Source organism: Pipra filicauda, unplaced genomic scaffold, assembly GCF_003945595.2.
Source record: "Pipra filicauda isolate LSUMZ 115617 unplaced genomic scaffold, ASM394559v2 scaffold324_size1259732_pilon, whole genome shotgun sequence".
In the NCBI taxonomy this organism is placed as follows: Eukaryota; Metazoa; Chordata; class Aves; order Passeriformes; family Pipridae; genus Pipra; species Pipra filicauda.
The window spans coordinates 880,340-903,647 of record NW_024104448.1 but is presented as its reverse complement, the minus strand read 5'-3'; the positions used below and the strand labels follow the sequence as shown (position 1 = coordinate 903,647).

The 23,308-nt window shown below is 43.5% G+C and overlaps 1 protein-coding gene across 1 annotated transcript in view; it reads right to left on the bottom strand.

The window, feature by feature from the left end:
- Positions 1-8,897, bottom strand: part of KLF13 (Kruppel like factor 13) — a 32,633-nt gene extending 23,736 nt beyond the window's left edge. Inside the window, exon 1 of the mRNA XM_027740867.2 lies at positions 8,159-8,897. Within this exon, the coding sequence (XP_027596668.1) occupies positions 8,159-8,699 (541 nt within the window). The 5' untranslated portion in view covers positions 8,700-8,897. The remainder of the gene's footprint in view (positions 1-8,158) is intronic.
- Between the last annotated feature and the right edge of the window lie 14,411 nt (positions 8,898-23,308).

Here is a 23,308-nt window from a genome sequence, read left to right as displayed (position 1 = left end):
ATGCTCATCTGTAGTCCTTCTGCTGGCATTTAAAAGAGACTGCAAATTCAATGAGCCCCTACAGTACATAACAAGAATCAGTCTGTGGTTTTGTGAGATTTTAGCAGCATCCCTGTTCATATTTGTTATAGCAGGATAAGGCCTAAACTACCAGATTAAGAATACAGGAGAGCCTTGCATGCAACTGTGAGGTTCTGCAAGAATCTGTAAAGTCCCACTCTAGTATGTAAATTTGTACCAATGTAATTTCATTTATTTACCCCCAAACGGCAAAATAAATGTTTCTCTGATCTATTAATGAACCACTTCACCATTTCACAAAATTTTGCAGGAAAGATGTAAAGATGGACTAGGCTGTCATGTTCTAATCCTTCTCAGCTGGCTCCATTCTAAGTTCCTCTAGTGGGAATACTTACAGCTGTTTAGTTTAAAAAGCTCAATACATCCCTCTGGAAGAGGTGGCATTTCTGCCTCTCTCCTTTACCAGTTTTAGAAGCAGCTGTTGTGGACAGTAAGGACATAACCAGCATGTCCATCCTGTTTGGGTGTTTGCTGTCCAGGTACACCTGAGCTGGCTGCAGCACCAAGGCTGATGGAAAGATGCCACACATGCAGCAGCGACACAATGCTCTCTCGTGGGAGTTTTCCAGGTGCCTCTATTCCGAAAACTTATATAACTTATAACTGAATAATAAGAGAGCTGTCTGGTAGAAATAGAGTGAGCAATAAATCTAAGGATGGATCTATTGGTCCATTGGCTGCAGTGTCAGCAGATACCCAGTACAAATATTTTGCCTGTAATTCCTGAGAGCGCTACAAAAGTGCTGTAACTGATTACAGAAAATCTTTCCCTTGCACTAGAGGTCATTTCAGGATATGCTTACTTTAATACCGTTTGACTTGTGCCAAGTTCCTGGTTAGTAAATGCTTTTTATGTTAGGGCTGCAAAAAAGCTTCTGAGGTCGTTTTTCTACAAGTAACCACAACGGTGGCACTTTGAACTTTTAAAAACCTTTATTTTATATTAAGTGGAGGCCCTGTAAGATCTGCTGAATCTGCAAGACCTGAAAAGTACAGGATATGTGTGTCTGACTTCAGTGCCTGCACTTAAATAACCCACATTGTCTAGCTATTGTTAAACTGAACACAGCAAGATAATGATCTCACTGCCCATACAAATCTACCTAATAAAAGCCAAGTGGGTAACAAAGGGAAAAAAGTATACCTATAGAAATTCTACAGAAAGGACCCTTCAAAAGTTGTCCAGCATTTGAACAGCAGAGTATTTTTTTGGCTCTGTCAGCACCGACTTCCAGACAGCTGATCCAAGACTGGAAGGGGGCAGGGGAGAAGTTGGAACATGCTTAACTTATAAAACAGAACTAGAAACCACATGTCCAATATAAACAAGTTCCAGGTTTCTGCTCTTGGACGTGCCATAACCATGTTCAGCCAGACAAAAACACAATGGAACAGTTGTATTTTAAATGGTTAAAGGTGCCTTCTTTTCAGATGGAATCAAACTGTGAGTTTGTTTCATAAAGAACTCCAGTTTAGCAAAAGATTTGTTTATGCACAATTTACGTCACATACACTTGCCAGTGTCCTGCAGAAAAAAATGTGCTACTGCAGAAAAATCTTCTACAGATCATTCTGAACACTTTTCTTTCCACAGGGCTGGAAACTGCAATCATCCATTCACTCAAAAGCTTGTTTGCTGGTTTACCTCAAACTACCTGTAAGATTTAGGTCTTGCTACTGAGAAGGAAAGTGCTACTGCCAGTGTCTAGGATGAGGAAGACAACGGGAAGGTCACCCACCCTCACTGCTTCCAGGATTAATAAGGTTCATCACACTGGACACCAGTCCCACCTCCACGCCAGAAGAAAAATGGTTTGAATGGTTTGTGGAGAGAGAATTCTGTACTGTTTCTGAGTTTCCACGAGGTACAGTTATTACAATGATAAGTACTGCTTTACTTTAAATGCTTTTGAGCTACAATACCTAAATTCTGTACACTGTGATCAGAAACTTAATTTCGGTGACTTCTGCATGATTAAAATTTCCATAAAGACTGAGGAGAAAAAGGAGGGAACTGAAAAAAAGGGAAACCTTTCACAGAAAAACCTGTATAACAATACAATTGTCAGCCAATTGGATTCACCATGCAACTAACTTAACCCTAACTTTTTTGCACTGAATTAACTGAATCCTGTTATTCAGTCTTAAAGCAGTCGTGTAAAAGGAGTGAGTAGGAGTAGTTCAGCTTTTCTTCCTGACTTGAGTTCTTTTTGAAACATGTAAGTTTTAAAATTTACTTACTCTTTTAAAAAATTTATGCCCTGTCCTTATTTCAAATACTTTAACATTAAGAAACTTATAGCACGTATGATATTTGTTATCTTCCATGAACATAAACTGTTTGATCCAGGCTTAGAACTTCAGTCTTGGGAATTGCATGTTAGGGTGGGGACTCGGGCAGGGCTCTAAAGCAAGCTATGTTTTCTACTGACTTTTTTAATGTGTTGAAATTTTCTTAGAGGAAGTAAGAAGTTGCAAAGCTCTATCAGAAGAAACACCAACAATGCTTTACAAATCTGTATTGCTTTTAAAAATATAGGCTTATTAAAAGACACTTAAGATTATCAGTCTTCAGGAAAAAAGTAGGAGTAGGCTGCTGAACTTCTTAACACTCAGAAAAAGTGCTTATGGCTCAGGCTGGAAAGAACTGTTTCATGAGGCCAGCATTTGAATCTGTCCAGAAGCAACCATTTGGGCCCATCTCAGAGACAAACTTTAGAGAAAAGATTTTGATGCAGTCAGCAAAGTGAGGAAGTGGAGGGCACTTAGGGAGCGCACCAGCCCAGAGACACCCTGCAGCTTTTGGCTGAGCTGGGCGTACTGCAGTGAGTGAGGTGAGCATGCAGACCCTGAGAGCCCTTTCTAACTTGTAGCACAACAACTTCAAAACCAGGAGGCCCAACATGCAGAGGGACGAATTAATTTAGTCTGTCCTTTGGCCTGTGGAAGATCAGCAGTGGAGAAAGGCCCTTCCAATTTCCGCTGGCATCCTGTTCAGAGGGAGTGCAGCTCCCCAGAAGTCCTGGCATGCAGGGCAGCCCAACTGGCAGCTCAGCAGAGGATGGATTAAAGCCCTAGTACCCACTCATTTCATCCTGCTGTACAAGAGCTATCTGCAGGCACTGAAGGCATTAAATTAGGTTTGTCCTCTGGTAATCTTTTCCTGCAAAGCCTTGGGTCTCCACAAGCACTGCGCCCTTGCTGCACGTGAGCCCTTCGGGAGTCAGTGTGTGCCTAAGGCAAGCTAAAGGAAACCTCATGGTTTTTGGCTAACTAGCCATGTTTCAGGTAAATGCCAGGTGCTAAAACGGAATATGAACTTTATTTCACTGATACAAGAACTTGCTTGGTTAATTGGTTTCTTCACACACACAGATTGCATCTTCATTCAGAACTTAGAGGAAGCTGTGCTTTACTCTTTGTGTTAACGTAATACTAGAACTGAAAGTGAAATCCAAGCCCCTATTCAAAACACATTATCTGCACTTTATATAAAGGCCTCTTTACCAACTTGAGCACAGGCTGTATTCTACTCCAGTTTGTCCAGCCCAATTGTTATGCTGTTGTCATACTTGTCACAATGAGGTTTGATAGTTTCATTTCTCAGATTGCTTTCAAATACCGAATACGTTATTAAACTCTCCATTTTCACATATCTCAGCTACAAAATAATCAGAAAAATGTTGCCTAGGGAAACGAGATAAAATAACTGATGCAATAAAAGAGCACATAAGCTAAAAAATAACTTTTTCATCAGGGTTCATTAGTGTTGTCCTCAAAAATGTGCTTATAGAGATTTAATGTAAAGAAATGAAAACTTCTTTACAAGGGAATGGAAATGAATCAGTCTTTTCTACCTATTTTAATTCAACCAATATTTCAGGAATAAGGGTTAGACTAAAAATAATGGATGCCAAATAACAAAACCTCCCTAACTGTAAGGCTAAGCAGAGAATACAGAGCTGCCCAAGCTCACTCTGTCAGATAGAGACTGACACAGGTCTTGACCACTTTCTCTTGGATGAGTCCTAACCTGACATCTATGAGCAAGGGTCATATAATTAGGCCTTCTCTTCTTCCTGTGACCCAACAGCCACATAGAGCCAGTTTAGCAGTAGTACAGAGGAGCCACTGTTAAGCCACAAGGCCCACAAGTTGTTTTCCTGCAAGACTCTCCCATACTAAGACTCCAGACTGAGACTGGTGCCCACATCTCCAGAAGTTTATGCTAATTTGTGCAAATTCATTTAGTTCTGATGACTTCCTGAAAAGCTGTTCCTGTTATGATGTGCTGCTTAGTGAGTAGGATGACTGACTTTAGAAGGATGGAATTAAACAAAGGTTTATTTTGTTTAATCTCTGCATTCATGATGCCATGCTAATGAAGATGGTTAAAAGCTTGAGAGGTCACAGTGATTTGGAGAGGAGCTGCAATACAGGATTCTTGTGATCCCTGGCCCAAATCCAGTCTGTTTTTCTACATATAAATGCATGGTATAATGCAGTAACTTGGGGCTCTCTACAACCTCTTCAGAACGTAGTGGTCCTGCAAAATGCTTTATAAGATTGTAGCCTGTGGATTGCTATCAGGCTCTGCACCGTCTCCCTCTTCCCACTGGTGCATCAAGAGACAAAGTGGTTTCCAATGACTCGGAAAATTTCCAAACCTTTGTGATGAAAACCTGCTTAGAGGAAGGACAACTTAGTCTGATTTATCTGATTTTCTGAAAGTCCTTTGTGTTTATGAATTTTCTCAGGAGTAGAGAGAATTCTTAAAACCAGTATGGAAATGAAACTCTCTGTATCAGTGGGGTCAGTATAGCTTGGACAAACAGGGTGCTGTATCTGTGCACCACAACACAGCTTCTGAGACTCACAGGAACCTTACTGGACAAGAATTTGGACTTGCCATCTACCTCCGACACCACATATAACCTCCTGGTAAACATTAAAACTTCAGGGGCTATGTGGCTGATGATTATGTTGAACGCCAGGACATCCAGTGAGAAAGTAGGGTGGAAAACATAAATGTGAAAAGACACATAGGGGAAGGGGAACTTTGAAAGCTGGTGGAGAGAATAGTAAAGATTTTGGTGACAAATGTTTTCTGCCTGGTGCAAGGCTTTGCAATTTAATAAAGATGAAGTATTCATAAGGCTGAGACAGCTTAGCCACTGGAGTACCAAAGAAGTGCACCAGAAACCATGGATTGCCCACCACAGTTTGTGCTAATCAAGTACTTAATTCTAAAACTTTTTTGTACTCTGAGTAGAGGATAAAAGGCAGACGCTACTTCCTTGGCTTTTCCACCTTGTTTCCTTTGCTTTAAATAAGATAATTAGCATCCTCTGCACTATGGTTTTTGCTTTAGATAACTGAGCACTGAAATCTAGCTATAACTATCAGAAGGATTTCACACAGGGCACCAAACAGCTGGAAAACGCTACCAGCTCTCAGTCCCTATCAACGTGGGCTGGATTTGACCCAGGAGTATTTGGAAAGCTCTGTATCTCTTTGCCACACCACAAGGTCAAGGATCTATCCTTCCTCCAAGCATGAAGAGCAAAGCCCTTAGTTTCTGAGCACAGCAGCAGACAAGGACAAGGAAGATTCTAAAGCAGGTCATAAACTGCTCTGTTCAAGTATCTCTTGCATGATCATCATCTCTAGCCTGCAGTACTGTTCTCAGCCTTCAGCTCACCCCTAAATACCAGCTCACCTGGTCATATACAGCAATGGAAGAAGCTCCACTCCACAGCAGAGGGTTTTGACTGTTTCTTAGTAAATAGGTTTGGCAGTTCTTTGGGTTGGTGTTTAAAGCAGCTTCTCTGTGTCCCTGGTGTCCTTTCAGCACTGCAGGGTGAGGTGGACACCCATCCCCTTACCCATCTGACACACAGGTAGACTGATGCCTTACTCAGCTAGTTCAGGATCACTGGAAAGCACAGGAGACCCAAAACCCTCGTTCTACATCAGTAAAACCCATTATGTGTTTTGTAAAAGCAAACATTTGCTAGTCCTGGAAGTCATCACTTGTTCTATTAGCTTTTAAGTCTTAGTGTCTTACAAACTTTTTTCAAGCCTGCCACAATTTCTTTTAAAGACAGAAAAAAATCCCAACACCTTAGAAAACATTCTGGAAGGGGAGTAAGAGGCATTTAAGCCTGTTTAAAACTCAATCCAAACAGAGACAGACCTGTTGCCAATGAGGAGGGAAACTTGGCAGCTTTGCTTAAAGCTTCCCACACAGACACTGGAGACGAAAGAAAACAAAGAAGCTGTAGTCCCCGAGGGTCTTGCCACTCCCTGGGCAAAAACAGTCCCTTCCCTGCTTTTCCTTTAGCTCTCAGACACACGCACATGCTCTCTTCTCTGTGCCATTAGCTACAGCAATAGCCAATCGAGCCCTACAGACCTGGAAAATATACAGGAAATTAAGAGTTAAAAAAAAAAACGGGAAAAAGAAAAAATCAGAGAACTTGGAGGCGAGCCAGCGTCCCCGAATGACTCCGCCGTGCCGGCACTCCCCGCCGGCTCTGCCCTCCCCCCTCCTCTCCCCATGCCCAGCCCTCCGCTTTATCAGGGACACGAGTTCCCTTCTTGGGCTCCGCTTGCTTTGGGAGCCCAGGAACATCGCTAAATTTATCTTTCGCTTTCAGGACAATGGCAAATGCCAGCAATAAGAATGCAAAAGAACTGAAAATTAACGGAGACAATTTCCTGCAAGCCAAGTGGAAGCACCTTTTCTGTGTAGCTCCCAAGGCGGCAAAAAGCAGTTACACAGTGCAAAGCAGGACAGGCTGCCTGGGGTGCCAGGAACATGCTGTTCCTTTGGCTGTGTGCCACGGGGAATTGTCCATCCATACGCTCAAACTTGATGGGGCTTTCTTCTCTCCCCCACAGAGCAAAACACGCCCTCAAATTAGAATGGCTCTTGCTTTATCTCAGGAAGGCAACAGGAGAATCCGAAGGGACACTGAAGGTCTGGCCAGGTGGGTGAGGTTGACACCTCTGAGCTAAAACCGTTCAGGAGTTGCTAAGTCATGCTCAGTTCTGGGGATCTCTTTCTTACTGCTCCTTCCAAGAGAACTGACCGTACGTCCCAGTGAACTAATGTGCTGTCTGGAATCAGGCAGTGGAACCTGGCACAAGCTGCTCTGGTCGCTGTGGTGCCTCAGCAGATGTGCTGTGGTTGTGCCTTCAGCAGAGACCACTCTCCTCAATTTTTGGTGTCCCCGTCTGACTGAAGCCATCCTGTTCCCCAGCACCAGGCATGAGGTGTGGCCAGGCCTGGGGCCTCTTTCAAGATGGCTCTCCTAATACTTTCAGGACAACTTTCACAGTGCTTGCAAGACTTCCACTTTTTCTATGGGTGTGTCTCATAAATTAGAATAGGAACAAAAAAGTGGTCAGATAAGTCTTCAGCAAGAAGTAAACACTAAGCACTGATGAGTACAAGTTAATGGTTGAATTCCAATGTTTTTTGGTTTTAAATTGGTTTTACCCAGCTGTCAAAAGCCTCTCAGAGACTGCCCCTATCCCCCTCTCTCTTCATTTATGGTGTTCAGCCTCTCCATCTGCCTTTCTGCTTTCTCTAGCTTTCACAAAGTGTCTGCTAAAGAAAGAAACAGACACACAGCCATTTAGGTGCCTCTAGAACATTTAATTTTAAAATATCAAGAATACTAAAGCTTGCATGGGAAGTGATAAGCATGGTATAGTGATGGGAGCATGGGGTAGGAAAAACAAGAAGGTAAGAAGTATTGGAAAGGGAAGTACAAGACACACAGAACAAGAAGGCTAGCAGCTAAAAATTACAGCTTGGTACAATCCACACAGATGACCCACATGCCATTCCCTGTGACATTAATAAAACAGGGCAACATTAGCTTTGAATCTATGCCCAGTAAGGGTTTATTCCCAGAGGTTTGTTTTTTTGGGTTTTTTTGCCGTTTGGCTTTCCCGAGCTTGAGTTCCGAGAGGTGAAACCATAACAGTGGCCAAATACAAGTTTGTTTGGTTTTGGTTTTAATTACCAAGCTGTAACAAATAAATCTCTGGCTGGATCGTAACTAACCTGTGTGGGTCCTTAGATGAGCTTTAAGATGGGAAGATTTGCCATAAACTTTTTCACACCCCACATAGTGGCATTTGTGCTTTTTCTGGGGTGATCCAGGGTCAGTCCAGCTTCTTATGCGTTTGTTCTTTTGTCTGGGGCTTGGCTCAGTGACTGCAGCCAGGCTGGTAGGTGTGGCTGCTCGCTCTCCTCCATGCTTACCAGCCGAAGACACACTTTCTTCCCCAAACTCCTTAGGAGCAATGGAAATGTGTATTTGTTCTGTTCTATCAAGGCTCTCCGTGTTTTCCATCCTCAGCGCAGGTGAGTTTGGGACATGCTGGTTCAGGTCTGCTAAAATGCTGGCTACCACCAGTAACGAGGGTCCATTGTCCTTCCCGGCTTCTCTGACTTCCCGCTTATCTTCTCCATTGGATGGAGGAAATATTGCTTCACCAGGTTGGGGATCAGGCTCCCCTCTGGGACTGTGGATAACAGCACGACTTGACATGGAAACAAGGCACTCTGCCGCAAAATGGTCCACATATGCTGCTGTTGCCATTTTTCATAAGTTTAGAAAGAAATCCAAACAGACGAGGACCAAAAAAAAAACCCCAAAACCAACACCCCCACAACACCGCTGTCTCCCTTTTTTTCAGAATATCACGCACGCAGACCTTCCCCTGTGCCGTTCCGCGGTGTCCCCGCAGGAGCAGCGCTGTGTGAGGGCGGCCCGGCCGCGTCCCCTCGCGCGGTGACAGCGGCGCCTCACGGCCCGTTACCGGGGGGCGGGGCCTGGGCGCCACCGCCCGTGACGTCACCGCACCTCGGCCCTGCCCCCAACCGCAGGTGGGCGGTGCGCGCGGGAACCCGAGGAGACGCCCGATTGGCCGGCGGGGGCGCGCGCCCGGCACCCTCCGCCCCGTCGCAGCGCGCAGCGCCCCGCGCGGGCGCCTCCGCCGGCCCGTCTGCCTGTGAGGGATGGGCAGGGTTCGTTAACATCGCTCTGAAAAATACCTGCCTCTTGCTGTTATCAGGAGCCTCAAAAATATCCCAGAGGCAGAGGAGCTAACTAAACTTTCATTCGAATAAAAGGCAGATTTCACTGTCCAGTCCCCAGTGAGGTCTCTCAATTTAATGAAGGTCACAGCCTCTTTTATCCCCTTGTCCGATATGTCCGTCCCCCTTTCCTCGCTGGCTGAGGTATTATGGGTTACAGCCTTCTCGACGCCTACCATGTGTCCCCCATTCCACGATCCCCTTGTTTCTGGGCAAACTGCACCTTTCTATAACTCAAAACTGAACAACCAGTAACCTGTCACTTCCCGCCACCAAATGCAGCCACGCTGCAGACTTTGCAAGAACATCTGTTTATTCCTAATAACACCCACATCAGAGCTGCGCTGCCAGGGACAGTTGACAGGCACTGACCTGCCCAAAGGTCCAAAGAGTGATCCAAGTGAGCAGCGGGGCCGCAGGGATGGAGCTCGTGTGCGGATCCGATGGGCTGTGACGGGTTTAAGTGACACCCAGGGAACACACTTGGAATCGCCCACCTTCCTGGCAAAACCCCAGTGCTCTGCGGCCTCTGGATTATTCAAAACTACAAGTGGAAATAATTTGGGTTTCATTATTATTCTCAGCTTGCTGAAGATACAGCTCGGCCGGTTTTATAGAGATTAACGCCTGAGTCAACAAGGGAGTCGTGTGTGTGATTAACTTGCCAAGAAAGGTAAAGAAACCCATCCAAAAGGAGGTCTGAAGGCACTCTGTGATGCCTGTTATCTTTGCTGGAACATGTTTCTTCGGACTATTTCTTTGGAAACTCATGTCTTTAGCACAGATGGGCCTTTTCTCTGAGACGGAGGTGTTCACAAAGAGGAGGGCTGCTTTGGAAGCCTTTCTTTCTGGAGGGAAAGCTTTGGAGTTTGAGCAGCTGTGAGATGAAGTGAACATCTGTTGCAGACACTCAAATAGTTCTGGTGTTAGGTTGAGCAAAAAGTTGGTTTTGTACACATGAAAACACCATATTCAGGAGCAATGTCTACTTCTGCTGCGCTTTGTGAAAACCCAGGATTTTGTTCCCGTCAGCACCACGCCTCAGCGCTCCTGAGTGTCCCCTGCCTGCCACAGTCCCAGGCGTGCCCTCTGAACGGGGCAGTGCTACCGTGTGGGACCTGAGGCTGCAGCCAAGGGAGGCACAACCTGTGCAGGAGGATGTGGTTTGATGCTGAATTGAGCCCTTTTGATGCAGACATACCATACCATATCATTTGTTCTGCTGAGCATATCTACAGGAAGTGTTTACATGTGTCCAAATAAAAAGGTTGAGTTTGGGACCTACCTATTTGCTCCTAGATGAAAAGGGAATCCTGGGGAAAACGTAGAAGAAATTTTAGTTGACTTCAAACTCAACCTCTTCCTTGAGGGAGGAGAATTGCTTAAGCAGACCTTCCTGGTGGTTCTTTAGTAATAGATTCAGAGAACAAACCCTGCAGCTGTCTCAATCTAAGGAGAAACACGGGCTGTTTTCAGAGAAGTGAGGAAAGGGCAACGTTTAGGCACAGGTTCACAAGTTATTACTCCAGCATCAAGGACAACTATCAGAAAATGTGCAGGAGAGACCTGGAGTGTCGTGGTTGCTCTGAGCCCCCAGCCCACACAGCCCCTCAGCGCCGCTGTGCCCTCTGCCCCCATGGCCTGGCCTCCCCTCAGCCGGGCTGTGCTGCTGGAGCCGGGGGGGGGTGTCCGTGTGCCCGAGGCGCTCTGGCTGAGACTCTGATGCTGCTCATGTTTTGTTCTCGTGGTGTGAGCAGGCAGGACACAGCTCGGCCGGCTCCCAGCCCCCCCCCCAGGAGAGGGGCAGGTGTCCTGTGCACAGCCAGGGCTGCGGGCAGAGGTGCCCTGAGGGGCAGTGGCTGTGAGGGGCAATGGCTGGGACAGCTGAGGGCAGGGAGAAGGACGGACTTGCTTTTTCAAAAGATCTATTGAGTTAAAGCCTTGTCCTGAGAGTAGCTCCTGCTTTTCATGTAAAACCAATGGCCATAACCAAGCCCCTGAGAGTTGATGACCTCTCCAGTCCTTGTGCCATTTTGCGTTGAGCGCTGGTGTCAGTCTTGGGCTGCAAAGGAGCCCCAGTGTGCCTGGGAACAGGCGGGGGCTCAGGGGACGAGGTTCAGTTTGATGAGAACTTGCTCCTCTTTTGCTTTTATGAACCCTATGAGCATGACTTCTTTGGGAAAGAGCAGTGTTGTGAAGGTTACTTGTAACAAAGCTTTTTGATGCGAAAGAAAAGTTAGTCATATTCGGCAGGTGTGTGTGTAGTCCAGTTTGAGTTCATGTATTACTCTCTTTTACATCATAACTATGAAGGAAAATATGCCTCTGACTTTTTAATAGCTGACTAGAAGTAAAAAATTGTCTTGCACACTAACTGTGTGAAAGAGACACTATCTCTTGGCATGTACAAGTGCGTTTGTCATGGGCATAATTCCGCTGCCCAGAGGAACCAGCTTTTGCTTTAGTTCAGGATTGCAAATGTTAAATGTAGTTATGTGAACTAACAGTAGCAAAGTAGCAGGGGTAACAAGTCTCCTTTGTAAGGAATTTCAGTCATTACATTTGATCCGTAGTACAAAAAATTTTATGGAGAATCACTAGACAAAATAGTGTGCCCATTTATCAACTCTTTCTTGTACTCATATATATATTTACCAGCCTATTTGTTCATTGCTGTTTATGGCATGTTTATTTTCTCTGAGCAAGTGGAAAAGTGGATTTCTCTAAGTACATAGTCAATCTCAAATTTGCCTTTGACTTGTTCTCACCAAATGAGCTGAATTTTGAAACTGAGATTACAAAAAACTAATAAAAATAGATCCTACCTATTTAATTTTCTTTATTTGGTTACATTGTTGGTGTGTTCTCACCCGTAGGCCTTTGTCCCACAGGTTGAGGTGAGACTTTTTTTTCCTCTGTTATGGCACTATTTTTGCATCCACTCAAGTAATACTGCCTGGGTTTTGGCAGAAGTTCTTAATATTTATTGTTTTCTTATTACATAACTTAGAATTTTTTTTAGCTACAAATGCATAACAGCAGAATAATTTTAAATGTAATTCACCCTGTTCTGCTCCTCCCAAAATAGCTCATTGTTTTAAATTATAGGAATAAGAAACTCTAAAATGCTTTGTGAAATGAAAATAGTTTTATGGACTCTGTTAAGAGGAATTTTAAACAGAATAGAACAAAGTCCTTACACAAATGCCAGACTGATGTTTTATTTTGCATGGCCAAAATAAGTAAAGGAAAAAATTGATCTATAGCAACATTTTTTATAACTGATGTAAAAATTGTTATTCTGGGTAAAAGGATGCTGTAAACCAAATAATAGTGGAAGACTGCAATATGCAAAATTGAGCAATCTGAGGTAAGAGTTTTATGAGTGGGAGATATGAGGATTTTTTTTTTTCTGAGAGAAATTGGTTTACTATTCCCAAGAACATGGTAAGATCTAAACATGCAGTTTTATCATAGCAGGTATTTGAACAGCACTTTTCCTGCATAAGTTTGCTCAGTAATTTCTTCTCTTTTCATACACTTCTGCTTTAGATCCAGTGAGTGAGATGCACAAAAAGCATAAACCACAGGAGATCTATGGACTTCAGTGAAGTTACATAATTCTATATCACCTCAGGAATCTCTTTATGAAACAGAAAAAGTAAAAGTCCATGTAGTCCCTCTCCCTGTTTCAGTTCCTACATAGTACCTATAAGATGAAAAGATGTAGGTTCATTTTATTTTGTCTGTGTAAATAGTTCCTTGTCCCATAAAACTGAAGAAACAAGGAAAAAAGGAAACAAAGAAAATAACAGATATCTCTATCTGCATTCTTGTGGTACCTGTATCCCCAATCCTACACTTTGACAGAACATATCAGTCTTGACTGATGCTTTCCTGTGGTTCCTCCTTAGTGGTTCCATGGTTTGAGGGGGACTCTGGAAAGAAAAGGGAATAAAAGGGAACAGAATGATAAAGCCTCTGGCCTGTACCTCTCACAGAGATTAGCATGCCTAACGATGTCTCTTTTGTTGATACCAGGTTAATAATGATGCCTAATTAGCAGAAGATAGGAAGAGGGAGGACATGAACAAGTTTCTGCCAGAGATGAGCCACGCTCTCCACTGAATGTTTTCACAAGTCCCAGTGTCTTAATAAAAGAGCGAGTATCAGATGTTCACCCTCATCTTCAGAATCCCATTTTAATTTGGACCAATTTTGTTGTGTCATAGCAAGTAATTGCTTGAATTCATATCAATATCACCAGTAGGTCTCCAATTGTTAAAGACTTGGACTGTAAAATAAACTCCCCCCTCCAAAAAAAAACCCCTCTATAGTGGCTTACAGTTGGCAATACTTTTGCAAAAAGTGAAGGTAAGGCTTGAATATTTGAAAAGCCAAGAAACCATTGTTTCATGAGGGTCAGCAATTTTGACATTTCAGAAACAGTGTAAGAAGATGTAAACATGTTCTTGCATTAAACAGTGATTGAAAGGTTTATTTTGTTTTCAGCTGTTCATTTCTACAGTAGGAGACTGAAGTGACAGTGTAGCAATGTAAGGGGTACGGAAATGGAGGGTCCTAACTGGGCTCCCTCCCACTGGTCTGACCGACTTGTTAGTTACTGTGTAATGTGGTATCTTTGTGGAAAATGCTAAAAGCTGAGAAACAAAAGGAAGCACAGTTGTTATTCAATGCTTAGTCTTTTTCTTTAACATTAAATAGTTTAGATGTTAGAAATGAGCATCAATGATACTGTATGCAAACTGTATCCATTTTAATGGATTTCTTGGGAGGACTCAATAGGAATATCCACATAATCCTCAAAGCCACTGTGTGTTAAAGTAATATCTGTGAATTTCTAAGCAGCAAGACTAGTTGGGAACTGTGGGGTGGGGGGAAGGTCTTGATTTATTTTATTTATTTATATATTTTTACCTCCCCTTGAGAGGAGAAAGATAGGGAGGAAGACTCAGTGGAACCACTGCCGCTCGTATAGGGAAATGTTTTATTCCAATGCTTTTATTTTTTAATCCGGTTCTGGTTCTTCTTCTCCTCAATAATTTTATCAATTGTGACTTCTTGGATACCACTTATCACAGTATTTAGGAAACAGACAGGTATGTTTTGAAAGGTGAGATTTACTTTTTTATATACTCCTTTTTTTTGCTTTTTCCCTTTAATAGCCTTTCCTGCTGCTCTATTCCCTGGCAAACCTGGACGTGCCTCTTGGTTGCACAGGACTTGTGAGGTTCTGTGGCTTCTGGGCACTGCCCATTCCAGGCTGGAAATCCCAAGAGCAGAAGTAAAGCACTCCTTTGGGAGCAGCAACCTGAATCATGAAATGCAGTTTGTGCTTCAGCTGTCAGACACTGGGTGCTCAGCAGATCCCAGGAGACACCTGCAGTTGTGTGCTCATTGCAATATTTTTTACAGACAATCTCTGAGAAAACTATGCTCAGTTTTCTCTCTATAACTTGTGAGGCTCTAGAGGCCAGTTTCTCTGGTTTCTCTCAGCCATGAACCAGGCCTTCTTTAAGATGGTAGTGCTGTTTCTTGCAAAAATGATCAGCAGGTCATCCTAAAAGGCTTCCCAGTGCTCAGCATCACTGAATATTCCCAGCAGGTTTGTTCCAGAGTGTGCCTGACCTCTGCAGCTGAGGCACCAGAGTGTCTTGGTTCATCTGCAGGCACAGACATGCCTTTCTGCTGTGGTCAGACCTCTGAACTGGTGACCCACAAATAAACATCCAGGGTTTTTGCTTTTAATTTCCTTTTTCATCTTCCTTTTACCTTTCTGTCTCCTAATTTTTATAAGGTTGCTGTTCATCGTATAGTACAGGAGAGCAATTCAGTGAGAGCTAAGCTGTAGGTCAGTGGTCTGTAACACACTGAAAAAACTTCCAAGTGAAGGACTAATGTCTGGTGGCCAGTGGTTCTGAGACATCCAATCGTAACAAGTCAGCAGCTGCACCAGTAAAGGGCTTTTTAACTGTTGATGTAAAAAGTTAAGAATATTGGGAAATGTAACATTCCTGCCATAAGAACATCATAGAACTTCAATGATGAAATCCAGTTCTCCACCTGGTATGTATTTGTGAGGAATCAGGTCAAAAAAAAGAAGAAAATAACTTCTTTTTAATGCAACATCAAGTTGAATAATGCTTACCAAACAAAAGGAAAGTGTTCGGGTTAAGGTACAGCAAACATAGGAAGGTAAAACATAAAATAATGACTTCACTTTCTGCTTCACAGCTGGCAAAACCTGACTGCTGTTACAGAGTGAAAATAGAGGAAGTTAGAGGCCATGTATTGAGAAGAATCACTTCCACTAGATTTCATCCATCCACAGAATCATCACTTTGAGCTCAGTTTAACTTGTTTCAGTGCTGGTTTTGGTCTTTTATGATTTATCCATTTATTATTTCTATTTCTTAACTTTCCTGTGCTTTTTGCAATGTGTGAATGTTGCATGTTGTCAGTTTTACTAAGCTTCTTTTCATTCAAAAGCACAGAAAATACCAACCCGATACCAGGAAGTGCTCAGATGAGTGAATTGATCTAGTAGCTTATTCAGTAAAAGTTGCATAACATTTATTCACGTTCACACTTGCAAGTCAGCAGTGAATCACAGGTGAAAATACCACTGTGAAATAATCAGCTGAATATTTTTGCAATATGCTATCTGAAGCAGATATTATAATGTCAGATGGGTAAGATGTTAGGCCTGCTGAAATGGTCAATGCTCAAAAATTGGCATGTTATATTTACAGAATTATTCTGACAAGATCTGGTGTTTAAGTACAGCTGATGGATAACGCTTGCTGTTGGGCAGTTGGTATTTATGTTTGTGTGAGACTGCAAACTGAATTTGGAGTAGGGAGTTCTATCAGTTTTTCTCCTGCCTCTGAACTGAGCCACTGTAAAGAAGAAAAGAAATTCGTTCAGACAGCATAATGTAGTGGTAAAGTATTGGTAGCTGTGCATCCCAGTGGAGCCTGCATGGGTAAGAAAATGGCTGCTTTCCATGGCAAAGCATTTTTTGTAGTGTGAACCTGGATATAAAGGTGAGGGTATAATGGAGATTCAGGAGGTGATGAGGCTGATGAGAGAACTGCTTAGCAAAGTAACTGCAAATTATAATATAGAAAAGCATCTCTGAATAACCTTTCTCTTTCCTTTTATGGGGAGTATGAGGAAACTACTGGTAGAGGAAATATAGGACATAGGGGAAAGAAAGAAATCTGTTCTATTGCTGCTTGATTCAAAGGTCAACTAAAGAGAGAGATTGAGAGAGACTGAACCACACTGAACTAGATTGCTCAGAAATCTCTGATGTTGGACAGCTGAAAAAGTGGCCCAGTGGGTGGGAGTGGTTATTGTGTCTATAGATGCCTATAACTTGTGATATGTAAAGTAAAACTATTTGGTATTCAGCAGTCTCATGTGACCCGTATCTTTATTTGCTTTCCATAAAGATTGCCACTGAAGAAATAAATTGTTAACCCACAGCATCCATTTAGCTGAAAAACTTTGACCCTTTTCAAGAGTCTGAAGGTAAATGGGTCTGTGAGATCTCACCTCTGCAAAATTTGTTCCCAAGGTAGGAGAGCCCTGGCCACCTGTGTGGCAGAATCCAAACCCAGCAGAATTTGCAGTATCCAAATAGCACTGAGGGAGTGCTACCCAGGTCTGTGGCAGAAACACAGTGTTTAAGTGGGTGCCCTGTGTTACAAAATTTATCAGCGCTGGCCTTTGCTTTACTGGCCTTTGTGCAGTAAATTTTCCTTTCATTCCTGTCTTTAGGAATACAGATGCTTTTCCTGCATTGAGGTCACTAGACCAGGTGCATGGTCTGTCCATCTGTCCACACAGCCTTCAGTGCAAGCTGTGCAAGTCAGCTCCCTGAGTTTTGTGTAAAATAAGTGAATCTGTGTCTTACTGATTCATTAAAGCAGAGTGAAGCACCCAAGCCTAAATTCCAGTCCCCTGGAAACCATTCCTCAAGTGCAGCTGGGGGCTGACGGTGCTCTGGAGTGGTGGCTGTTGGCAGGGTTCAGTCAGCTTTAACTGTCTGCAAGTGGGGCCCTGTACTGGCTCTGCCTGAGATGGGGTTCCTCGACTTTCAGGGAGCTGTACAGTGCTGTGCTTTGGATTGGGGAACAGAACTGTTCTGATAGCACCCAGGTGTTTCAGCTGCTGCTGAGCAGTGCTTACACAGCACCCAGGCTGTGTCCAGTCCTCGCTCTGCCCCTGCAGTGAGGAGGCTGGGAGGGGACACAGCCAGGACAGCTGACCCCAGCTGACCAGAGGGATATTCCAGACTGTACCACACCATGCTCTGCAGTGAGGCTGGGGTGAGTTTTCCAGGGGTTGCCATTGCATGGGAACTGGGTAGCTGGTGGTGATTGCTTTTGTATCACTTGTGTTTCTTTGGTTTGTTTTGCTTCTCCCCCTCCCGATTAAAGTGTCTTAATCTCAACACGAAACCTTTCTCACTTTTGCCCTTCCAGTTCTCTCCCCCATCCCACTGCAGGGGGACTGAGGGAACACTTGTTGTGGGACTTGGTTTTCTCCTGCTGTGTCCTCTCTATGAAAAGCAGTCCCTTTTCCTGATCCTGTCTCCCCTGGGCAGTGTCCCAGTGCTGTTTTGGCTGGTCCAGTCCAGGGCTTTTGGTGACTCCTGCTCTGCTGTGGATTTCTTGGCAGCAATGGGAGATCTACCTGACTTTGTGAAACTTGATTTTTTTCTTTTCTTTGGAACCACTGTCAGTTGTTCTGCAGCCAAGAAGTTTTATTGCCATTTCTGCAAGGGAGACTTAGCCAGCAGACTTATCCTGCTCCCTGAAACAGGGCCTGAGAAGCTAAGCCAGCCTTTTTTTCTCATCTGTGAACATATGCTGTTTCACTGCCTTTTGATAGTGTAAACTCTGGGATTAACATTGTTAAATACATATGTACTCTCTTAAATGCAGAGTTTGTATGATTCCCTATGAACAGAAATGGTTTATGAAGCAGTGATCTGTTCTTCTCTCCTCCTCTTCTTGTTTATTGCCCATAATAAATATCCAGACTATCAGTATAAAATCTGCATCTGGTCCATATCTCGTGCTCCCCAGCCACTGTGCTGACATCGTGCACTTCCGTGACAGTGTTATGACTTCTCTTCATCTCTACAATAACCTAACAGCTACATACTGAAGTCTGAGTACCATACAGTTGCCTAAAATCCAGATCGAGATAGGACGAGCTATCCCATAGCAATTCACAGATTCCCAAACTTAATCCACGTGGGAAGCTAATATAAACTAGAAAAAGGCACTCTGATGTGCAGTCAAGCAATGTTATTGTTGTAGGATGAGAACTGGGATACATTGTGTCCTGGCTTTTCAGAAATGCCCAGCCACAGGGCCCTGGGCACATGTTTTGCTGACACCTTAAAAGCAAATACATTTTACTGGCATAGTTTATGCCAAAAAATGGATTAAGTGCTAGGCACACAATTTAGATGTTATGTGTCACATGCAGGCAGATTTCAGAGAGTTCTCTAGGTTATTTTTTTCAGGAACACTAGGTGACAATGACATCATTTAACATGACAGTGTGTTCCCTCCTGAGTCAGTTCCTGATGCAGAAGATAGATCATATCTCTATAGCAGAGAAAGACAGTTGCAGAACTGTGTCATCAAACTACTAAAAAAGGCTTAGTTTGTAGTGTGTAGTACAGAAATGATCCTCATCTGAATAAACACTGTGCAGAAACTTAGTGATATTTGCAGGAAGCCCAAGCAGTGGGGGAAAGACTCCTGGGCCACAGAAGTGTGAGCTGTACCAGCTGGCACTGGGGGAGGTGGCCCACGAGTGTCCCCATTCTCCAGCATGTCCCTGCAAAGCCATATAAATGCTGGTGTTTCTGAGAGCATTGGGCACACAGACATTTTGAAAACTGGGCTCCTTTAGCGTAGTTTTGGAGAACTTGGACATCCATTTTGTAAATTTCTGGCTGTGATTTCTTCCTTTTAAACTAACAGTAGTTTAGCTCACTACCTGTAAACTTGTTCTGAAGCAGGCACATGTGCTACATTGAGCTATATGAGAGAAATTCCCTTTGGGAGCACTGGAACTGTTCCTTTCCCTTGAAAGAGGCTGCACCTCAAGTACTGTATCCAATTGTGGGGCCCTTGCTACAGGGAGGGACACTGAGGTGATGGAGCCAGTCCAGAGAAGGGCAGTGGAGCTGGGGAAGGGTCTGGAGCACAGGTCTGATGAGGAGCAGCTGAGGGAGCTGGAGTGTTTAGCCTGGGGAAAAGGAGGCTCAAGGGAGACCTTATCTCTGTCTACAACTCCCTGAAAGGAGGTTGTGCTCCCAAGTAACAAGTGACAGGATGAGAGGAAATGGCCTCAAGTTGTATCAGGGATTGGATATTAGGAAAAATTTCTTCACTGAAAGGGTTATCAGATATTGCAACAGGCTGCCCAGGGAACTGTTTAAGTCACCATCTCTAGAGGAATTTAAAAGATGTGTAGATGTGGCATTTAGAGACATGGTTTAATGGTGGGATTGACAATGCTGGGTTAAAGGTTGAACTGGATGATCTTAGAGGTCTTTTCCACCTAAATGATTCTGTGATTCTATTCTAACTTGCACACTGATCCATATACTGCAAACATCTGAAATCACCTAATATCCTTCAGGAAAGGCTTACCATATCAGTGATTATCTCACTAGCTCAGATATAAATAGGCTTTTACAGGATCAGCAATGATTTTTCCCAGTGATGGTTTTCCCTAGGAGTTATCCTAAGTTTCTAGCATTTGTCATTCAAGGTGATCATTCCACCTGTGAGGAAGAGTATGTGCTATCTTTCTGCCAAATAGATTTACCATAAATAGCTTCTTGGTGCAAATGGAAATGTACAGCAGAGGTGAACCCTAAAACTTCTTCCTCTCTTTCCTTAAGTGATCAATGACACTGTTGCTATGGTAAATCTTTAGTGTCCTTAGTGTACCATCCTGTTTCTTATACAATTAAAATCAGAGGCACCTGGCCTGTAAGACTTCAGACTTTGCATCAACTATTCAACCACATGTTTTTGAATAAAAGAAGGAAAATCTGGATCTCATTAGATGACAGAGGAACCAGTGGAGTCACCACACAAATTTGCTTAAGGAAAAATATATAAAAATGCAGAGCTAAATTCCTAGAGTCTCCTTTGCATGGTCCTCCTTTCTCCTAGATGGTTGTTGTTGTGGGTTTTTTTGTTGTGGAAGCCAGGCTTACCCAGTTCTGGGTCTGTGTCCTACTTAATACCTTTTCAGTTTCTTCTGTGAGTTCAAGTGTTAAAACCAAGGAATTTCATAGATGTCCTTTGAAAACAGGTAAGTGGCTGGAGAACAGGTCCCTGGCCATGTAGATGGGAAGCCGCAGCAGCATTTTACCCTCTTGGGGCATAAGTTACCCCATGCTGATTACCCTAGGAAATAGTTTTTCTTTAATTCAGCTGCCTGTGAAACTTGCTTATTGTTGAGCTGCCTGTGGATATATCACAAAACATAGTTTGCTGTTTAACATTATTCACGCATTGTACCAGGGAATTCTTGGTCTGCAGGTGGTTTGCAGACAGGTGACTGAAAATCTGCCATTTGTTTTATTGGTTAGTTCCCAATTCATACAGTAGTTCCAGTTCCTGAATGTAACTGCTCTAAGGAGAGCGCTGGCAGCATGTATTTCCAGTGCACAGCTTGCATTGTTGCAGGGTAATTGTGTAATGCAGAATTTACTTTGAGTAAATGTTAAAAAAATAAACATGGACCTAAAGTTAGCTCTTCAGATGATTTGTCATTCATCAGAATCAAAAGTCTTCACTCAAATTCAAGGAAAACAAACATGAAAGGCTCAAATAGCACTAACTGGAATGTGTTTAGAATACAGATACTGATAGTTTTCCAAGTGCATTGGTTGATTTACTCTTAGCCCAGATTATTTACTTGGGTAATGAAACTGACTTTTGTTTTATGCATTCATCTGTTTGCAAAATAAAAATGTAGTGGAAAATGTGGTCTGGCTAGATCTGCTAGGCCATGGGCTTGTGCTCTCTGCAGTTAGGCAGTTGAATACATTCTACAGTGGGAATGTTCATTGCCTGCCTAAGAAGCTTGGTTTCCTTTTTGGTGGTTTGTGTGTTAAAAAAAAGAAAGTAAGAAGATGGGTTCAGTGACATTCAGTAGAGTATATAACATGCTGGTAGGCATTTGGGTTTAGGACAAAGCTTTACCTGCAAACCTCAAGTGGACAGTGAACATAGGATCTCTGCTGGAGCTGGAAGGAGTGAAAGGTTTAGTGGTCTGTATAACCACCTTATCTTTTGGATGCTGTCTGTGAGTAGCTCTCCTCAAACCCTTCCCTGTAGCAGCCCCAGCACCTCTGCTGTCAGCTCTGCCTGCACTGAGCAGCACTGGAGTTTCCCTTGGGAACAGGACATTTAATTCCTGGGCTATGCTTCCCTGGTGATACCCCGGCAGTGCAGCAGTTGCTGGTGTGATCTGTGGTGCTCCCAGCAGAGTGGTTATTGTGTCTCCAGCAGCCTCCTGATTTGTCAGAGGAGAGCTTGCTGTTAGGAATGAGGGTTGGGAGTGCCCTGCGTGGCAGGTGCTGGCTGATTGCATGTGTTGGTGTCACAGCTGCCAGTGTTCTCTGGCCAGCTGAGCACGTCAGGGTTCATGTGAACCATGACCGTGGTCAACAACAGCCCAGAACAAGGGGCTGTTTGTGCCCCCGTGATGACAGCCAAACGCCCCGGGGCACAGCTCACTGTTTAACAGCTTCTGGCGATTTTGCATAGCACAAGTGCTGAACAAAGCACAGTGAGTGAGGGACATGATGTAATGCATTTTCCAAGAAACCTAGATAGAAAAAAATCATAATAAATCTCTTCAGTGAGTGGGATGCTTCTTGGGGAACTAAGTGGGCTGTACTCTGCAGTGTCCAGCAGCAAGGGTGCTGCCTTTCTGATAACAGTGTACTTACTCCATAGTGCAGAACTGCCCTGCTGTGTCTCGGAATAAGAGAAATAACGTCATTATATGATCACATTCAGTCACTTAAGATGGATTTGTGTCCTCCCATAACTGCCTAGTTTTTCAGTTGTACTGTGAAGGCTGATGCTTTTACCAGAAATCTTGTACAGGCAAAATAAGGATGCAGGCTTAATTACCTGTTGCACTAATTAGTGCAGTGCCATGACAGCAATTGTTGATAAATTAAAAACCTTCATCTAATAACTAAGTTAGATTTTATTTTCATTCTGTGTGTTTGAATGTTGTAACTCTCAGGACCTTTCAGAAATAATCCCATGCAGGCAGTTCAGATTGGAATGGGGTGATACTTACTAACATATGGAAATGCTTTAGTGATTATATGATGAAAATATTAAATATTACATAATACACTGGATGGCCCTGTTTGGGTGAAAAGTGTTACTTTGTGCACCATGATACTGTGAGTCAGAGCACACACCCTCTAGCAGGAGCTCACAGAACCCTCAGAAGGGGAGAAGGTTCCTGTGTATTTGAAAGTAACTGCATAAAGGTAGGGTTACCTCCCTAGCTCAGCTCTGAACAACAGGTTTTCTGTGGGCTAGGGAATTTCCCAGGGGAGAAACCCTGCAGATGAGGAAGCCACAATGTGATGAGGCAGTTCTCAGAAGCTGGCCCTTAGGGAAAGGGCAGGTGAGCTGTGGTTTTCTCTGTGCAGGAAGGAGTCAAGGTTCAGCATCTGACAGCTTACTGAACAACAGATTGTGAATGCCTTCAGAGTAAGGAAAGAGCCAGGCTGCATCCCTGATTTCCCTTTCAGTGGGAAACTAATTTTGCCACTTGGCTGAGATAGCTTGCATTTGTTTTTAACAAGGAAGTGAGGGGGGGGAAAACCCTGAATTTCTCCTCTTGTATCCTTTTCCAGTAGATACTTGTCTTAATGGGGGCCCTGATTTCCAACTCATCTGCCTGCCACCACTGATGCTTTCTTACTCCCCAGGTCTGACTTTGTTCCTTGAGGCTGTGCTCCTAGCAGTGTCCCTAGTGTGGAAAGACAGCTGTATTCAGCAAGGGCTC